Source organism: Myripristis murdjan, chromosome 22, assembly GCF_902150065.1.
Source record: "Myripristis murdjan chromosome 22, fMyrMur1.1, whole genome shotgun sequence".
Classification (NCBI taxonomy): Eukaryota; Metazoa; Chordata; class Actinopteri; order Holocentriformes; family Holocentridae; genus Myripristis; species Myripristis murdjan.
In genome coordinates this window covers 28,731,918-28,750,948 of record NC_044001.1, presented here as the reverse complement: position 1 = coordinate 28,750,948, position 19,031 = coordinate 28,731,918, and the positions used below count along the sequence as shown (strand labels likewise).

Genomic DNA, 19,031 nt, shown 5'->3' with positions numbered 1-19,031 from the left:
GGTTTGCATTTTGGCCCAGTTTCCAAATGGTTTCCGCTTCCATGAAATCAAAAGCTTGCTTTACTTGGACTCAAGTGAAGTGAAGTGACATCAAAGTGTCTATGGTGATCACACTTGGAAGGTAGGTAGGAAATCTCACCCATCCAAAAAAAAAAAACACCAATTGTCCACTTGGTGTCAGTATAGCAACACACTTTTAGCCCATAACGTCTGATCCCTTAGTTGTAGAAGCAAAATTTCTTTTTTTCCTGGGTTGATGGAGCATTCTCACATTATTTACATGATTTTTGCCTCATGGATTTCATGACACGCCTATGGGAAATAATATTTTATCAAGTACTTCTGCATTTTGCTCTTACAGATCACCTCCAAGACCAGTGAAATGCTCATAGCTGGCAGTGCAACTCTGGATTTTGGATTTGGTGTTTATAGGTCACTTTGTTAAACTTAAATGATAAAATAAATAGCATTGATGGTCATTCCCAACATCGAGTGTGTTTGTATGTATAACACTGATCATCTTTACCAGCTCTGCTCCTCTTTCCTCCCAGTCCTCTGCTCCCCCTTTCCATCCCATTCACACCACCCCGTCGTCTCTGCATGTCTCTGTTTATTACAACACAAGCAGGACTACTATTGCACAGATAACAGCTTAACAAATTCCAGCCAAACCCAGTGTTTTCTGTTACATTCAATGCTTTTTTAGGGATTTATAATTCTTGCATTTTTAGCATTACTTTTTTCTTTGAAAACACTAAAATTTATTTTTTTTATTCACTTATTTAAAAAAAAGACTTTTAGAGATTTTACTGTAATGACTCTGTTATTCCACAAGGTGGCACTCTGTGGACTGAAAAGGTGTATACTGGCATGCATTTTCCAAAACAGCAAAACTTGTTTTTGTCAGACTGACAAGTTGATGGGAATTTTATTAATGTCAGAGTGCATCTTGCACTACATTTTGGACTACCTCTTCAACTTGTGAGCTAAACATTTAAAGGGATAGTTCACCCATTTTAAAAAATATGATCTTATGTGATGGACAGTATTGGTGCTATCTTCCTCTCATTGTTTCTGAGTGCTGGATACTGGCTGGATGCTCCAAATGCTAACTGTGAGCCTCCTAGGGGCTTCCCCCCAGAAAACAAAGATAAGATACAGCTTGTGATAAGCATTTAACCCTTTCATAGACACCTTTTACAAGCATTAAACCCTTTAACCAGAGCAAATTCACTTGACTTCTTTCAATAAATATTACCTGAAAATTAGGGGGGAAGTACCCCAAAGAATTACAATAAAAGGAAATAAAATGAATTTTAGTTGAAGGGGTAACATTTCCTTTCCTGAATTTGTAAGGATTAAGGAAACTGCTTACGAATCAAATGAAAAAGAGGGAATCCTTAAAATCTTATCAACACCCACCTCTACCTGGGAAAAGGACAGATATAAGTGGCAGCTTTGGACTGAACAACAGACAGTCCATGCGCAGGTAGAATTTAAAGCAAGAGGCAGCACACAGATCAACTATTACACAGACAGGTGCTGCTGCTGGGGGCCAGGATTAAAGGGCAGGAAGATTAAACAGTTGACAGATTGTTGAGCAGGGGAGGAGAGGGTGCCGGAGAAGAGGAAATAGAGGAGAAAACAGAAAGAGGAAGCAAGAAACAGAGAGGGTTGGCAAAGGGATATGGAGAAGTGGAGAGACAAAATGGTGAAGTGGAAAAGTGGGAAAAAAGATTAGAAAGGAGGTAGTTTTGGGGGTGGAGCTGGGGATGGGCTGCATATGTGGGCTGGCTGCAAGCTTAGACAAGCCCAAGGAGGAGGGACCTCTGCCCCTCTAATCCAATACTGACCTTGAACCCGGAATAATGCACACGTACACTTTACCAATACACAGTCCCACCTCGCTGCTTGGCATCTTTCGGTGAGTTTCATGCAATTTCTGCTTTGTTGAGTTTTATTGTTTTGCTTTGCTTTTGCCTGTTTATTATTTACTTGCTGTGTGCATGGATGTGGTTAAGTGTACATTCATGTGTGTACAGGTTTCGTTTGACAGAGTCAAGGTAAGAGGTATGTTGCAAGAGTGTGTTCAGAGTTAAAAGGAGTGCTGTATTTACCCAGGGAAAGGCACACTCTAACCTTTAAATTGGCCATTAATGCCAGGAGAATCTCTCTGCGTTTGTTATTTGTCCTGGCTTGATGCCACCCGCCGCACAGTGACATTTTTCACTTCATGACAGGCTGTGGGAAAGGGAACTTAAAGAGACAGTTTCACTTTATCGTAATTATCCTGTCTTGAGTTGTGAGAGAAAAAGAGAAGTGAAAAAGGTTCAAAAGAAAGTGGAAGACCAATTGTCTCAAAATTGTAATAGTCTGCATTTTTATTGCTCTTTATCGCTGTCTTGGTTAGAAATACTTAAGTAAGATGGTGCTTCAAAGCACTCCACCTGAGTAATGTTTTTTAGTTGTACCTTTTTCTTCCTCTGCTGGTACACCCTTCTTTTCCTTTGCATTTTTGTTCATTATGTAATTTCCATGCGTATGTTTTGATATGCTTGTGTTTGAAACTACACAATCAATTTGAAACATAGACTTGTGACCAGTTAGTCAGACAAACTGAGGGGTGGCTCACATTTTCTGATAAGCTGCACCATTTCACAGGCCATCTGCTGCTGTAAATTTCCATTCTCCCCAGTCTAGGGTTTAACATGAATAGACTTGTCAAGCGAGGTGCCGCAGCAGTTGTAGCAAGCCAGCGAATCAGCAGCGAAAGGGTTTTGCCCCTAGTAACAGACGCTGTGGCTTGACCTGCATTGGTTTGAAAAATCTGGTTTACTGTCTTCCCATAAGCCAACAAGAGAAAACAAGAAAATACTAGTCAGTCAGTTAAGCTGAAATATCTTGTTGTAACACATACCTCCGCCAACGCAATCAGTTAAAAATATTCCATTTCCTCATCATAAAGGTGACCACATTAAACTTTTGTCAATTTGTAAAGTTTTTTGTTTGATTCAGAAAAAAATATTATGTGTTTGTGGTTGATATAAAAACTACTTATTTTGCTGGAGTTAATTATAATAATAATTTATTTGTAAAGCACTTTTCAAAACCTAGTTACAAAGTGCTTCACATAATAAGTCAGAATGATACACAGCATCAAGTTAAGAGCATAAAAGTAAACATAATAAAAGGAGGAACATAGAATCTGTTAAAACAAAGCATACAATAAACATAGTAAAAATTTAAAAATCAAGTCCTGCAATAAAGACATTAAAATATTAGTGGGAAGAGATGGATAAAAAAACAACAAGAAAACCTTCTTGTACAAATAAGTTTTGAGGAGTGATTTAAAAGAAATAGGTGGCCATAAGTTCCCCAGTTGCACCTTTTTGTGACAGGCCACACCCACCACCACATTGCCTTGTATCCAATCAGCATGAACGCTCAGTCAGTTCTTCCTTGCCCCATCACCAACCTTTTCCCAGACTTTTGCCATGTTACCTGAATCCATTTGGAGCTTATGCACCTTTTGGTGATAGGCCACACCCACTACCCGCCCCATTTTGGCCAAAGATCATGATCATGTCCAATATTAATCTGCTCTGCTCTGTGGCTCATGACTGACCTTTCCAAATAAAATCTTGCGGTGTTACGTGAATTCATTCAGAAGTTATGCACCTTGTGATAGGCCATTCCTGCTGCCCACAAATTTTTGCCATGTTACATGAATCCATTAGGAAGTTATATGTCTTCTTGTGATTGGCATCACCCACCACTATGCCCCCTTTTGATCATTCAGCATGAATAGTTAATTAGCTCTTTCTTGGCCCGTGACTAACCTTTTCACAAAGTTTTGTGCAAATCCATTCATGATGTTTTGAGATATCCTGCTAACAAGCAGACAGACCAAATGGGGCGAGAACACAGCCCCTATCCAACTCTGTTAGTGGAGGTAATTACAGCCTTGGAATAGAGTCACCTACTGGATAGGAAAATGTTTCAGCATGCAAATGTTGTCATAGATTTTGAATGTTGCAGCATATTCATTATCACTGATATTTCCACAACCACTACCAAGATACTAGCCACTACTAGCCACTACAAACTAGCAGTGTAGTAATAATGGGCATAAGCCTTGGTAGCTCCTGAACAATCAGATAGTCAGAAGAGATCTAAGTCCCACTAGTGTCCTACAGCAAAAAAAAAAAAAAAAAGTGAAGAAATATCAAAGGTTGAAATCTTCAATAACATGGACATGTACAGCAGTTTTGGCTTATTATGTCAACACTGAATAACCTCACCAAGTCAGCCAGATTTCCCTGTCTGATTGCCACTGTTTGTGGCATGTTCTACAAGATTAGATCTGCAGTTCTTTCTCCTTACACTCAGTCGTGGCCATGGCAACAACCTTTTGACATCATTTAGCTTTTTTTTTTTTTTTTTTTCTTTGAGTTAAACCATTTGTCATAGTTCATGGCTTCTGATACCAGTTCACTGAAGGAAGACCAGAAAATAAGGACACATACTGTAGCTAGAGTAATTTAGTAATAATCCTGCTGCCTCCACTACACTACATACATATTGCTTTCTTGTCTTCTACGTGATGTGTCTCTGTCTCATCCCTGTCTAAACATCAGCCTATGGGGCCTGCAGACATGATGTAGGAATCTTTCGGTTGGGAGCCTCAGCTGCAGCATCCCTGTCTCTCCATCCATCATACTTCTGGGCAACCTTTCTTCAGTCCCAAGTTACTTAGCAGACCAAATTATTCATTTTAATATCACTAACAATAGCAAAAAGGTCATGGAAAGACAAAGCTAAAGCGTTCATTACCCACTGGCTCAATCTATCAACAGTACATTCCACTCTAGAGAAACTTAGAACATCACTAAAAGGCAATATCAATCCTTCCAATGCACCATTCCTAAAGGAACCTCTAGGGGATAAACCTTATGGTTTTACTGTGTTACCCTGACGTCCTTTTATGTAAGCACTCTCAGCTCTGGTAGAGTTGGTGGTTACTTTTTAAAATGCAAATGTGAAAATCAATCAATCAATCAAACCTGATCTCCATTCTAACTCCATTTATACTTCCTTGAGAGCTGACTCTATTACCCTGACTCCTAACAATGATAATAATCCAACTAGAAATGGCTGAAGTTTCTGAAGAAACTGTGCTTGCCTGCTGTGCCGAAAGTGTAGCTATGTGCCAAACCACCTTTCTTTTGCTATGCCAATCGTAGTTGGTGTCATATTTTGCTAAGTTGTCACTATGGTGTTCTGGGTAGTTTCGAGGGTGTTCCTGATGGTTGCTAGGGCGTTGCTATGAGGTTGTCATGGCTTTCCTGATGGTTGCTATGGAGTTGCAAGGTGGCTGCTAGGGTGTTCAGGGTGGTTGCTAAGGAGTTTCAAGGTGGTTGCTTGGTGGTTGCTAGGCTGTTCTGGGTGGTTCCCAGGGTATTGCTTTGCAGTTGTTTTGGTGTTCATGATGGTTGCAAAGGCATTGCTAGGCGGTTGCTAAGCTCTTCCTGATGGTTGCTAAGGTATTGCTAGGTGGTTGTTATAGTGTCTGGGGGTGTTGCTATGCAGTTGCTATGGTGGTCTGGGTGGCTGCTAGGGCATTGCTAGGTGGTCATTGTGGTGTTCCTGATTGTTTCTAAGCTGTTGCTAGGTGGTTGCTATGGTGTTCTGGGTGCTTGCCAGGGCACTGCTATGGTGTTGTAGGTGGTTGTTAAGGTGTTGCTAGGCAGTTGCTATGGTATTGTAGGTGGTTGTTAAGGTGCTGCTAGGCAGTTGCTAAGTTGTGTGGGGTGAATGCTGGGATTTAGTGGCAGCAGTACTAGTGGCCCCTGAGACAGAAAAGGAGAGATACAGAGCTTTGTGTACCTCTGGCCCTGGCTGTGTCAGTGAGAGGAGACCTGCTGTCTAGCTACCTCCTCTGAACATTCTTCCATGATCACACTTAAACTGCAATGGGCTCTATGCACGCATTGGTTCCGCATTTCACCTCAGACCACATGTCGACTTCTGGTGAACTTGACACACAAGCAAAAGAATAGCAGAAAAAGCGGAGCAGAGAAGAAAGGAGATCAGCTCCCTTTAATAAGTCAGGAATACCACAGAATATTACAGGTGCATGTAGCTACCTAAGCAGACAGCTCCTAAAATGAGGCTGGAGTGAGCGAGGATGTCCCTTTTTGTTAACTAACTGTTAAATGCCATTTCATTTTTATTTTTTATGTGGAAGGAGGACAAGCAAAGTAAGAATTTCATTGTAAATGCATGTTTTAATTTGCATATGACAATCACAATCTCTCTTACTCTCTCCCTCTGAAATGATAAGTGTTCTTTACATATAGAGCAGGAAATGTGAGTCAGACTGAGAGAGAGTGTTATCATCATATGCACAGTAAAATAAACAGTTACAGCATACAATGAAATTCTTACTTTGATTGTCCTTCCAATTAAAAAAAAATAATAAAATGGCTTTTAATAGGCAGCAAGCATTTAACATAAGGAGACATCCCTGCTCACTCCAGCTTCATCAGACTTTTGAAGTATTTCACATCTGTAAGTTAATACAGGCTCGACCTGATCACATTGGTTCAGGCCCAGACCATTTAATCAACCTGAACCTGATATTGGACTTAAATGTTTGAATGTGCAGGTGGGTGGGGAGTTTTCCACTGTTGTGGTTCTGATGTGTGTCAGAAATTACAGACGAGGTTAAAAAAAAAAAAAAAAAAAAAAAAAACCCAGAGGATGGTTAAATGAGTGTCAGGTACACAGTCTGTGTCTTTCTTCATTACACAGCTGCTTTACTGCAGACATGCCCTTCAGTTTGCATTTGGTCCATCAGCTGACAATTCAGCTGCTGGATAGAGTCAGGCAGGAGATTCTTTTCCATTAAAAAAGTGCCAGAGCTGTCAGGGTCGGGGGTGCACAGACACCCCGGACACCTCCGAGCAAGATGTCGAGGGTGTTGGGAGTTGAAGGCCCAATCTGGTCTGCACTTTGAAAATGTCAGCTGCGTACAATTGTGTGATTTGTGATGGTAAAATTGTCTCTGTGAATATTAATAAGCCACTTTTTCTTCAGTCTTTGGGAACTGTATGGAAGCAGTGCACTGAGTTGAACCTGTCTGAAGCTTACACTGTGTTGCCAAGGCAAGCACATCATAACATAGCTGATCAATGAATCCACACCTTTACATACTCGTGCAGTACTAAACTGCTACTTTTGTGTGTGTGTGTGTGTGTGTGTGTCATTTGCATAGGAAATGCAAATGACAGGGAAAATATGTGAAATAAACATGGGAAAGAAAGAAAGAAAGAAAGAAAGAAGTGACACGGCAATCCATCTAACTAAAAAAATGAATAACTGAAAATGAGCTGCTGTTCCTGTGACAGTGCCATGGTGATGCTTACATCTTTGTTGCCCAACTCTTTGGTGCTGTTGTCCTGCTGTCTGGGGCTCGCTGACACTGGCAAACTCTGCTGCACACAATTTCAATGAGTCAGCTAGGCTATTGTCAGGGCTGGAACGGGATAAAAAAATCGTCCCTTTTGCTCTGACCAACCTAACACATTCAGCAAGAAGCCGCCTATCCTGGCACTCCCCGTATGACACCCTAATACCACTACTTAGCTGAGTGGTTGCTAAGATAGTATTTATAGTGCACTTAGACTTACACTATTGATAAAAAAAAAATAAATAAATAAAAAAAAGCTGCCTGTCTCTTGAAAGAAAAACAAATTAGTCTACAATGTTCATAAAAGTATTATGTTTTTTACTATTTGGGACTATTAAAAAGACCAGATTTTAGTGTGTGTGTGTGTGTGTGTGTGTGTGTCAATAAATAAGAAACACCAGCATTAAAGGGACACATCATCTGCTGCCTTCAACCTCCAACAAAAAAACTTTTACTTGCAAGCCTCCATGGTAAACTCACATTCCAAGAATACTAACCATCTTTAATCTAATGGAATAAGTTGGGTTGGTAAATTTACGGTTTTAGAATAGCAAATGGTTATCAAAAGTTCAGTTTAAAAAGCTCACACTTGTCACGCTGTGTAATCCAAATCTTCTTCATCCGGCATTTTATGATTGATTTTTTAATTTCTTTCAGTATTGTTCAGTATTCAGGACACTGATGATGTTAATATTCTAAACTAAAGAATAATGGTGTCCTTCCTGTTTTGGCAGAGTCATTCGTCCTCCCACAGGATAAAGACATAGACATGGACTCCATCGACTGGAGCTCCGGTCCTAAGCAGGCCAGTGGCCAGCCAGAGCCCATCCCTGTCAGGCAGTTCACTACGTGGGTAACTTTCAATGAAGACACTGAGCCCATGGCATCAATCCAGCCCCCGGGACAACAATCTCATATAAAACTGGACACTTTCAGCCATTTCCATGATACCAACAGAAACCTAGTTGGCCTTTCCTCTTGGAGTCAGAGTGAACAACAAAATGGTAGCTGTGAGCATCATCTCTTGGACTTCACAACAGGTTCTACGACAAGCAACTTTGAACCAGTTGTTTACAACAGCAACCCATACACAAAGAAGAACCCATTCTTTGATGAGGAATTAAATGACATCAAACCCTCCTCATTTAACCCCTTCAGCTCTTATTTTGATCATGGACAGGGAGTGACTTCATGGGTCCAAGGTAATAGCTGTCATCAGGAGAGTTCTCCCTTCAGCTTGCTTACTCCCCAACTACATGATGCCCAAGTCAAGCAGGAGTCTGATTTGCTCTTGTCCAAGCTCCAACATTCTGAGGAGGGGGGTAAAAGAGATGAGGCTGTGGAAGTCCATGACAATCCTCAGAATAACAAACTGGACTTAGACCAGCTAAGGAACCTACAGATCTCTGATCCAGATGACCCAGGGAGTTACTTGGACACAGTGGATGAAGACAAGGTGGAAGAAGAGGAGGGATTAGAGATGTTGGAGAACCCCTACCAACCTAATCACATGACTGCTCAGGACGGCTGGCCAATGCTCCTCCGCATTCCAGAGAAAAAAAACATCATGTCATCTCGTCATTGGGGGCCCATCTATGTCCGGCTGTTTGATGAGGGGCTTCTGCAACTTTTCTATGAACGGGGGCTGGAAAAACCCTTCCGGACCATTCGCCTGTATCCTCACTATGAAGTCTCTGAGCACAGGCTCCAAAGCTACAAGGACACTGGCAGGCTCCACACCATCAGTATGGAGCTTGTCCAATACCGTGAGAAGCGACGTATCCAACCGAAGTTGATGGCACAACAGCCAGTTCGAGAGCAGCTGGTCAAGCTTGCCACTACAAGTTATCAAGACTACCTGAGCTTCAGGTACTCATTGGTTGAGCTGCTAAGGCGTTTGCCATCTAACACTGCAGAGTCAGGTTCACCTGGGACAATTTCACCAACAGGGGGCGGACACTTAGAGGAGGAAATCCAGGTGGAGGTGAAGGATGAATTTTATGGGACTGTTGCAGAGGGAGATGGGAGGATTTCGAAGCAGCTGGTGATCACACAAGTCCATGTGCTCGCTTTGTTCTCAGGATTCCTGAGATGCCAACTCGGACTGAATGATGTTCAAGTAAGATGCCACAGCTTTTACAATGATGTCAACCGATGACTCAAGTATTTCTGCACCATCACATAATTTTACTATATTGGGGCTGTCATTTTTAATGTGCTAATCACATGCAATTCATTTTAGATGCACAATGAGTGTTATTTTTGAAATCACATTTATTTGCCTTTTTTTCATTGTCCCATCAGCACACCTGTAGTTTGGTAATCAAGTGTAATACTGATTGCAGCAATGGTGATAGAGGACATCAGTGTGATATTGAATGGTTCTTCTCACTTTGAAAGATTATCAGATGGCTTGACATTGTTTATGTGGTAGCAGGCTTGCTATTTTCTGACAGACATAACGCTGTTAGGACCCTCTCCACTCAAAAACAGATTTCCTTTTTGTTGTAATACTCTTGGAGGCTTAATTTTGACTTTAATAATGGTGCCAAATCTTCCTCAATCAGAAATGAGTAGAACCTATCGACATCTACTATGCAAGATATGCAAATTTGCGTTTTGGCAATGTAAAACGCTGTCCACTAGGGGAAAGAATCAGGGACGAGTGGGTATCTGTGAGGGAGGTTGTAAATTTATAAATTTATAGATGCTTGCAAACTCAATGTGGATTGGGAAGTAGATGTGCTTCCGAGCCATTTTTGGTAGTTTATTAAACATTTTTTGCAGGATAATCATAAAAGAATTATATACTAACCACAGAATTTTTGTAAGTATTTAGAGTACATCTGGAGAGGGTCTAGAAAAATAGCATTACAACTGTCCAAAATGAAAAACTCCTACAAAAGTCTGGTCTCAGGAGCCAGGAGAAGGCAGCTCCCAGGGAGGCAACATTTCGTCTTCTCCCGGCTCCTGAGACCAGGATGCACCACATACAACAGACGCTGATGGGCTGTACTTTGCTGCAGGGAAGAGCTCAGACCAGACAGTAAGCAATGACGCCTCTTCCTCATCCTTAATGTCCTGTTATTTCATGCTGGCCCACATGAACATGCACATATGGTAGAGGAAATAACAGAGTAGATAAGATTTTGGTGATTCATGTCCGGGTGTAACTATGTTTGCCTTGTCTTTTTTGTGGAAGATAAGTGAGCAGTTCAGTTTACTTAACTCACTTTACTGAACAGTTAATTCTTGAAATGTGAACTGACCTTCATTGCAGTTATTTTCATTACAAAATTATATGACTGAGAATATAAGAATTACTATGCTTAAGCCATTCTGAATCACAAAACATGGCAAATGAACCATGTAATTAAAAATGTGACTGATTGTCATAAGCTATTGAAAACCTAAGATTAATGATGACTAAGAAAATGTTTGGACAGCCTCGTTGTGCACACATTACTCATAGAGCTGTGACACCCTATGTGTTTTCAGTGCAAGTGTTAGCATAGAATGAGGTACTGTGACACATTCAAACAATGAGACAGAAGAGCAAACTTAGACTTTGCTCTTTCAGCCATCCAATGCAATGGATCATTTTTTTTCTTACATACATTTTTGCTGGCCACATGCTTGCTATTTGTCTCATACAAGTAATATTAAGTTAGCTAATGCTGAGCCAGACCAACCAGACTGGACCCTTTGTACAATGTGTTCAGAACCACTGCTAGTTCATTAAGTCTTTTGAATTAAAGACTTAAACCATTAATGTTTGTTACAAGAACCAGCAAGATGTAAAAAAAAAAAAAAAAAAAAAAAATCCCTTTGTTCTTTACTCTTTCAGGTCAAAGGGAAAGAGGTGGTTTCCAGACATGACATTATTCCTAACACCACCTCTCACTGGATCCGACTCCACAACCCTGAACTGAATGAGGAGCACGTAAACAAGCCGGACTTTCTCTCTTCTCGTACCATTTCATTCACCCCAACACCTTACCGACGCTTTGAGCTGTTGCGTTTCCGCACAACTTTTGCTGAGAAGACCCTGCCCTTCATGGTTCGCACGGTTGCCTCCATCAGTTGTGCAGAAGTCACCATCCAGTCCTGGCTGCTGATGTCGCAAGGCTTCTCATCCAACCGGAATGCATTGAATGTGATCCCCTGTGAGAATGTGATGGTAAGACATGGGTTTTCTCTGTTAAAGTGCATGTTTGGTAGAGTGTCAGTGCTTGGCCTAGAGCAGGGATGTCCAGTCATGTGCCATGGAGGGCCAAGAGGCTGCAGGTTTTCATTCCAACCAAAAACTCCACCAGGTGACTTCACTGATCACCTTACCTTGTATCAGAAAGGAGGAACTAATCAGTGAAATCACCTGGTGGAGGTCTTGGTTGAAATGAAAACCTGAAGCCTCTTGGCCCTCCATGGTACATGAGTGGACGCTCCTGGCCTAGAGGTGTACTTCCACATAGTTAAATAAATAAATAAATAAATAAATAAATAATCATTTATTGTGGCATTTTTGCTTTCTTAGGTATTCACAATAGAAAGGGACAGAAACCACAGAGACCGCTGTGTCAAGGACTTAGGCATAATGCTGTTAATGCTGCATTTTGACTATTGTAGTTCATCCCTTGAAAAGTAATGTGGTTTTTGATATTGTTGTCTTGTTACTGATGTTGCCCTTAGCGAATGAGAGGATTACCTGACACAGCCTTTAGGCAAAACATTGTCATTTGGTTGTTTGCCAATCTGAACTGAGGATGTAAAGCAAACAAGATCAGTCAAGAGGTGCAGATTTCCATCTTTGAACTTTGAGAGTGATTTTCAAAAACAACCCACTAAATTATATAAAAATCTGAAACCTTGGTCTCCAACACGTTTTCAATAATGCACACTCATATGAGATGATGATCCAGCTTGCTTTGTAGTGTTAGAATAAGAAATTTTATTCTACATGGTGTAGGTCAGCCTATGTAGGAGGCCATTGGCAGATCACCTCCTCAACAATGGATTTCTGCCACGACCTCTCCATTATATGTACTACAGTTGTGTGGATCACAGCTACAAGTGCTAGGGTTAGTCCCCTTACTATACTATAGGGCATTGTTGGTTAGTTCAGGTTCAGGTTTAGCTAGATCTGTTAATCGCTGTTACAACAATATCCAGATTTCTCAGTGACAGTTACTGTTGATCTGAGTTTTTGAGTCTTACGTGTAATATTGCCGGTAGTAAATTAAACTAAACTAAACTAAACTAAACTAAACTAAACTAAACTAAACACATTAAACGCTTTATTGTATGGCTTGGCTCAAGGCCTTGTTTATGACTTTGTTAAATTTGGAATGTGGTTAATGAATATGGTTCTTAATTTTTGGTTGGTAACCTTTTCATTTTGTCGCATTTTATGATGGAAATTCCCAGGTGCGGTATCCCATTCCTGAGATCTGGGCAAAGAACTTCCACCAAGAAGGGACAATGGGGGAGAAATTACTAAAAGCCAGATTTAATAAGGGTGCAAGCTTTGGCACAACAAGCATGTCTGGATCGGAGCCAGCCCTGAGAGTAACACTGGGGACAGCAAAGTACGAACAAGCCTTTAAAGCTGTGGTTTGGAGGATAAACCATCTTCCAGACAAAAATTCTGGTAAAGTATTGTGTCATTTTCCATTTTTCTATCTATTCCTTTCAAAGCCCTAAACCTCAATACATTTGTTTGACATTAAGGGATAGTGCACGCATTTTGAAAAATGTGTTATTTCCACACCTCCCCTCTAACTGTTCTGTAGGACAGTAGTGGCTCTATCTTCCTGTCATTGTTACTGAGTGCTGGATACTGGCTGGATGCTCCAAATGCTAACTGTTAGCCCCCTGCCATTCAGGTGGACTTCCCCCCAGCTAATATTCTTAAAATAACCACCTTAATGTTTGGGTAAGATCAGTAACCATAGTAGGTGTGACACTGCATGACACTGAGCGTTATAAAATCATTGCTCTTTTCGGTCTTTTATAGTTACTTTAACTGTGCGCAGTTGTGTGGAATTTAACCAAGCGTTTGCTACAGCATCAGTTCAGATTAAACACTTCCACAAATAGCAGTTACTGATAAATTCTACAGCACATGTGTAATCAGCTCCATCCTTTCTGTCAACTTAGAGCGGAGCAGACCTGTGCCTGTGGTTTGGTATGTCTCTGTCAGAGTTCATGGATGCCTGTCCTGAGTTCCACTGGTCAGACAAAACAATAGCTGTCACTACGAATTACTTCACAAACCCCGGGCTGTTCAGCTGTGGGCCTTGACCCCCTTTCCCCTCTTTCCTAGTCCCTCTCTCGCCTCATCTTATTCTCCCATATAACAGTGCCAGTCCTGCTTTTCACTTTCACCCCACTTCTGTTTTGTTTGCAGTCTGCTGGCCTTGGCCCTATTCTCCCTCTTTGCTCATGGCCTTTTAATGTTCAAACAGTTAACCTGATCTCTCTCTCTCTCTCTCTCTCTCTCTCTCTCTCTCTCTCTCTCTCTCTCTCTCTCTCTCTCTCTCTCTCTCTCTCCCCGCCCTTTTCTTTTAACTTATGTAAGATAATACAATTCTTGATTAAATCACTACAAATTATTTTTTGAAAAAAATCATATTATTTCATTTCCCCTTTAGCTGTTATATAGGACAGCGGATGCTCCAAATGCTAACTTTTAGCCTCCTGTCATTGAGGTGGACTTCCCCCCAGTGAACATTCTGAAAAATAATTACCTTTATCCAGTCAGACATCACTTTACAATTGTCACTTTCAAAAACTAAAATGCAGACATGACTACTCAGTGCACATAGACAATATTACTCAAATCAAGGTTAAAAACTGTATTTTTCTTGGTATCAACATTGGTGAAGATCCAGAAACTTCTGCACTTTCTGTTTAACTCTGTGCCATTGAAATAAGTAAACAATTTTCAGAATGGGTGAACTATTCCTTTAAAACACATTCGCAAAGCCCTGTTTTGGATTATTTTTAAAGTTGCATTGTCTACATTAGTGTGTAAAATATGTCACCCCCTTTCTCATGGAATGCTTCAAGTACATACTGAGTAAACATTATGGGAACTGGTTTTCAAAGTGTGTATTGTAGTGCTGCCAGTTGTCATACTGGGCACCTTCAGTATAATATAATATTTATATACTGAAATAATGATCATTTTGATTTCCGCAACAGTAGTTAAAATCTACACACTTTGTCTCTTGTCTTCTCTTTGTTTAGCATTAAGTCATCCACATACCTTCTTCTGTCACTTGGAGCTGGGCTCAGACAGGGAGGTGCCGGAATCATTACAACGCCATCTAGAGGTGGAGTTTGACATGCCAGCAGCGTCAGCCTCAAAGGCCACTGTGCGATCACTGTCCGTGGGTGAGAGGACAGATATCAAGAAGTGGATCAACTACAAATCGCACTACTTTTACCAGGTCAGCAGACACTCACACACTCACTCACACCTGTAGCCCAGATTTTTTTAATCTGTTTACCATTTTGTAGGATATCCCAGTCTTTTAACATGTCTGGAAAAGAGACCCCGTTAGCCGAGAAACAAAATCAGTACACAAAACAAAAGACATGTTACACTATGCCTAATCAGGTCAATTGCAGTTGTACTTTAAGCCAGGGGTTTTCAAAGTTTCTATGTTCTGGACCCCAAATTTACTCTCATGAAGCCCCGGACCCCCATTTGTGTGATATTGCCCTCAGGACTTTGATATGTAAACATCTTTTGCTTTGTGTTCATTATGGAATGGTCTGTGTGTCTAATAAATTCAAAGTGGTGAGATTAAAACATAATGTTAACCTCATCACGCAAACATGTGTGTCAAGACTATGTCAAGTGACTTTGAAACCTTTGGGAGTTTTTGCCACTTTTTAAAAGAATTTATTGTAAAGTTACAAAAACTAAACATGTTGTGAGGTTGCACAGCCACTTGGTTACCAATGCGCTTTGAATGCCAGTGACTTTCAATTAGTTATCATTTAATCCTGAGTTTTAAACTGCTGCAGTGCTTCTTTGATGCCACATGGTTGACAGCCACTGGTTTCCCTTCTTTTTGACTTTCAGGTGCCCATAGAGCAGAAGCGAGATGGGAAAGGGGGCACTGCTGAGCAGCCTGGACAATGTGCACAGCAGTGAAAACCACTGGACTGATGTGCTGACCACCACTGGACATCTGCTGTTTTTCTCAAGAGGAGGCAAAGCAGGGAATAACACTTTTTGCACTTTTTGACCATGGATGGGAGGATATATCTGGAGACAGCATGGGGAAAAGCCTGGAGTTTAGTCACAGGTTTCTTGCTTGATCTTTATCTTTAGTTTGCTGATGAATGAACTGACTTATCTTTTGGATGGACAGATGCCTTTTGTGTATTTTGATGAACTTCCTGGGTTAAAACTGGCCCAAAAATGAACTGTACCTGCTGTATGGCAAAGCAAATTGAGACAAACCTTCCCAGGAGAAGAGAAACGTGCGAATGTGCACTCTATTTGGTGTGGTTATATGAACGACAGCTTTTATAAGTCTTATTCCAGTGTTCCTGTTCTTTTCAAGAGAAAGTGATACGGGTGAAATCCAAAGGCCTTTAGTCTTGATGTGATAGTTACTGACGGGGTGAGATACTGACACCAACTGTGCTGATATTTTTGTCTTCAGCAAGTTTTATATCTATGTTTTGTGCATTTCAATACACAGTGGTTGACATCTATAATCAACATACAGACAAAAAAAAAAAAAAAAAAAAAAAAAACTCTTTCATGCTTTCATGCTGAGATCCTACGTGTTGGCTTTTGGCCAGGAGCTGTTACCAAAAAGTTGTATGTACAGGATTATGTTGTATATCTCCTCTACTGGCTAGGGACGTTTGGCAGAGCTTCAGAATATTCCACATTGTGATATCTTAAACATGAAAAAATAACAGGATATTTGTCTTGGTCACCCTGAAATTTTTGAATTGATTATTGTAATTTCAAACATGTACAATTCCAGAGAAATCTTTATGGAATCTCAATTCCAAAAACAAAAAGGTAAATTGCTAAATTGTGAGGCGTAACTAACTCTTAAATTTGAATTTGATATTGTTGTTTTTTCTTGGTGGTTCATATCAGTGAGCTAATCTCCAGTTACATATGATATTGTGCAATTCCTCCAGTTATGTTGAAATCTCTCTTTCTATGAAACCACAATGAAAATAGTTTATTGAGACCCCTTGCAAATTAATGCAGGTCACACACAGACTACTGCATAATTGTTGTTAGAACAAATCTCACAGTTTTTAATTATCAAGTCACAAAACAATTCTAAAACTCAGCAATTGTGGAATATTATGTCACAAATGTGAAAAAAGTCAGAATTTGAGATCTTAAGTCACGCTTGTCAGGAAAAAAACTCACGATGCTGAGGTATTACATCACAATTGAATAAATGTCAAAGTTCAGCCATTTTTCCCATGTTGAACAACAAGGCTTCCATAAGCACTGCATACATGTTAAAACAAACATCTCACAATTTTACACTGATTTTTAATTTTTTAATTTTTTTTATTTTGAACTTTTATATCACAATCCCATAACTGTGAGATATTAAGTCACAACTGTGAGGGGAAAAAAAAATTGCAATTAGGCTTTTTCCCATGTGGCAGAAAAGGGCTTCCATAAATCTTTGTCCATGAAGGTCCGCGACTGGTTATTTCAAGCAGCACCAACAGCTCTCAATGTGTGTGTGTGTGTGTGTGTGTGTGTGTGTGTGTGTGTGTGTGCGTGTGTGTGTGTGTGTGTGTGTAGCCTATAGTATGTATGCACACACATACCACATGTAAGACAGAGAGGAAGACAGGCAAGGACAATTTTTCACATCAGGGTTGGTTTGATAAGCTTTCATTATTTACCACATATTTACATATTCTATTGAAGAGGAACAAATCATGGAAATTTAGAGAATCGAACTGAGAACCTGCCCTTATGAAAAAAGTCACATGTGGAATTGCATGTGAAATAAACCATATGTGGTATTGGAACACAGGTGATCTACAACCACATGTGATTTAATTATTTCACATTATGTTATTATTTCACATGTGAAAAAGCAAAATGGCAAAAGCATGTGATTTCATTCATGTGTGATTTTCATGTTTGTCCCACATGTGATCTGAAACCACATGTTATAATTCCACATGTGAAAAAGCAAAATGAAAAACAGATGTGTTCCAAAACCATGTGTGATTGTTTTCACATGTGGACATCCAAGTTCAGCAGCCAATCACATGTGAAAATACTAGTTCCACATGACTTTGTGTGACTAATTTTCTTTTTACATGTGGAAATTTTCAATCATGTGAAAATAGCAAATCACATTTGAAAATATCTAGTTCACGTGATATTTTTCTTTCACATGTGAAAACTGAAAATCACATGTGAAAAGCAAATGACATGAAAAGTTAAAGTTCACATGTGACAGTATTTTCTTTTCACATGTGAAAATGTTAGTTCACATATGAATATTGCCAGTCACATGTGACAATGTTAAATTCACATATGAAATTCAAATTTTCACATTAAAAAGGCATATTTCCCAGGTGACATTTTTGAAAGGGTGTGCTTGCATCATGTAATACTTGCAATTTCTGGATGTACTTTTTGGTTTACAGTCTTTGTAGTTTTTGTTACCAGATTACAGTGTAGTGACGCCACGGCAGACAATCTCTTAGTGAACCATTTACATTTTTACTGTATGAGTAGCAATGACTGAAATGTATATAGCTGGGTGATCTTGACATGTATGATGGAAGAAACATTAACATGTTGGTTAAGGTGGCTTAAATTGCAAACTGCTAATATGTGGTAACTTCTACTGGAATCCTGCTATCGTGTTGTATAACTAATAAATGCAATTTACATGTGCAATGCCAGGTACATTAGCACTTGTAGTTTCAATTGAATGGAAATGAGGTTCTGTATGAACAAAAATGTATGCTACTCTGGATGTAAACACTGACTAACCTGTTTCTGCTGTATTATCTACTGCACCTGGACTCAGAGCCATGACTCTTAAAACACAGTACCATTAAAAAAAAAAAAAAAAAAAAAAAAACATGCATCCCTTTCATTTTCCACACTGGTTGTGGCATAATGTTTTCCATGTTGTTGATAGTGAGCATTCAGCTACAAAAAAAAAAAAAAAAAATGGAGCTCAATAGTTCTCAGTTAGGCCTCATGTATAATCCATGATCATCAAAAGTTGTTGTATGGGCTGTCTGAGCAAACGAGTCAGGTAGTGATATTACAATGTTTGGAGGTTTGTGTTAATAATGGGGCTACATACTAAGTTCATTGTGGTGGGAGGATATTCACATTAGAGTAAATTTAGTTCAAAAAACACACTTGTACCTTTGGATTAATCATGTCTCTATTTTACAACAGTAAATCAAAAAGCTATGGGATCATCTTTCTACTGTGGGCCAGTAAAACTGAAAAGCAACTTCACTGCTTGATTTCTGTTTCCATCTTGTCTTTTGCTATGCAGTCCTGTGTCCTATT

General features: G+C 39.9%; 1 protein-coding gene across 1 annotated transcript; it reads left to right on the top strand.

Moving 5' to 3' along the window:
- Nucleotides 1–1,860: 1,860 nt before the first annotated feature.
- ston2 (stonin 2) lies at nt 1,861–17,097 on the top strand. Its single transcript, XM_030045019.1, has 6 exons — nt 1,861–1,924; nt 8,206–9,590; nt 11,319–11,651; nt 12,896–13,118; nt 14,720–14,922; nt 15,564–17,097. Exons 2-6 carry the CDS (start codon nt 8,241–8,243, stop codon nt 15,633–15,635), a joined length of 2,181 nt encoding a protein of 726 aa, XP_029900879.1. The 5' UTR covers nt 1,861–1,924; nt 8,206–8,240; the 3' UTR covers nt 15,636–17,097.
- The last annotated feature ends 1,934 nt before the right edge of the window (nt 17,098–19,031 follow it).

Bases quoted from the DNA above. Each gene is read 5' to 3' on its own strand.
- ston2 (XM_030045019.1), top strand. From the start codon at position 8,241: ATGGACTCCATCGACTGGAGCTCCGGTCCTAAGCAGGCCAGTGGCCAG. The intron at 9,591-11,318 runs GTAAGATGCCAC...TTACTCTTTCAG, and splicing joins TCGGACTGAATGATGTTCAA to GTCAAAGGGAAAGAGGTGGT. The intron at 14,923-15,563 runs GTCAGCAGACAC...TTTGACTTTCAG, and splicing joins AATCGCACTACTTTTACCAG to GTGCCCATAGAGCAGAAGCG.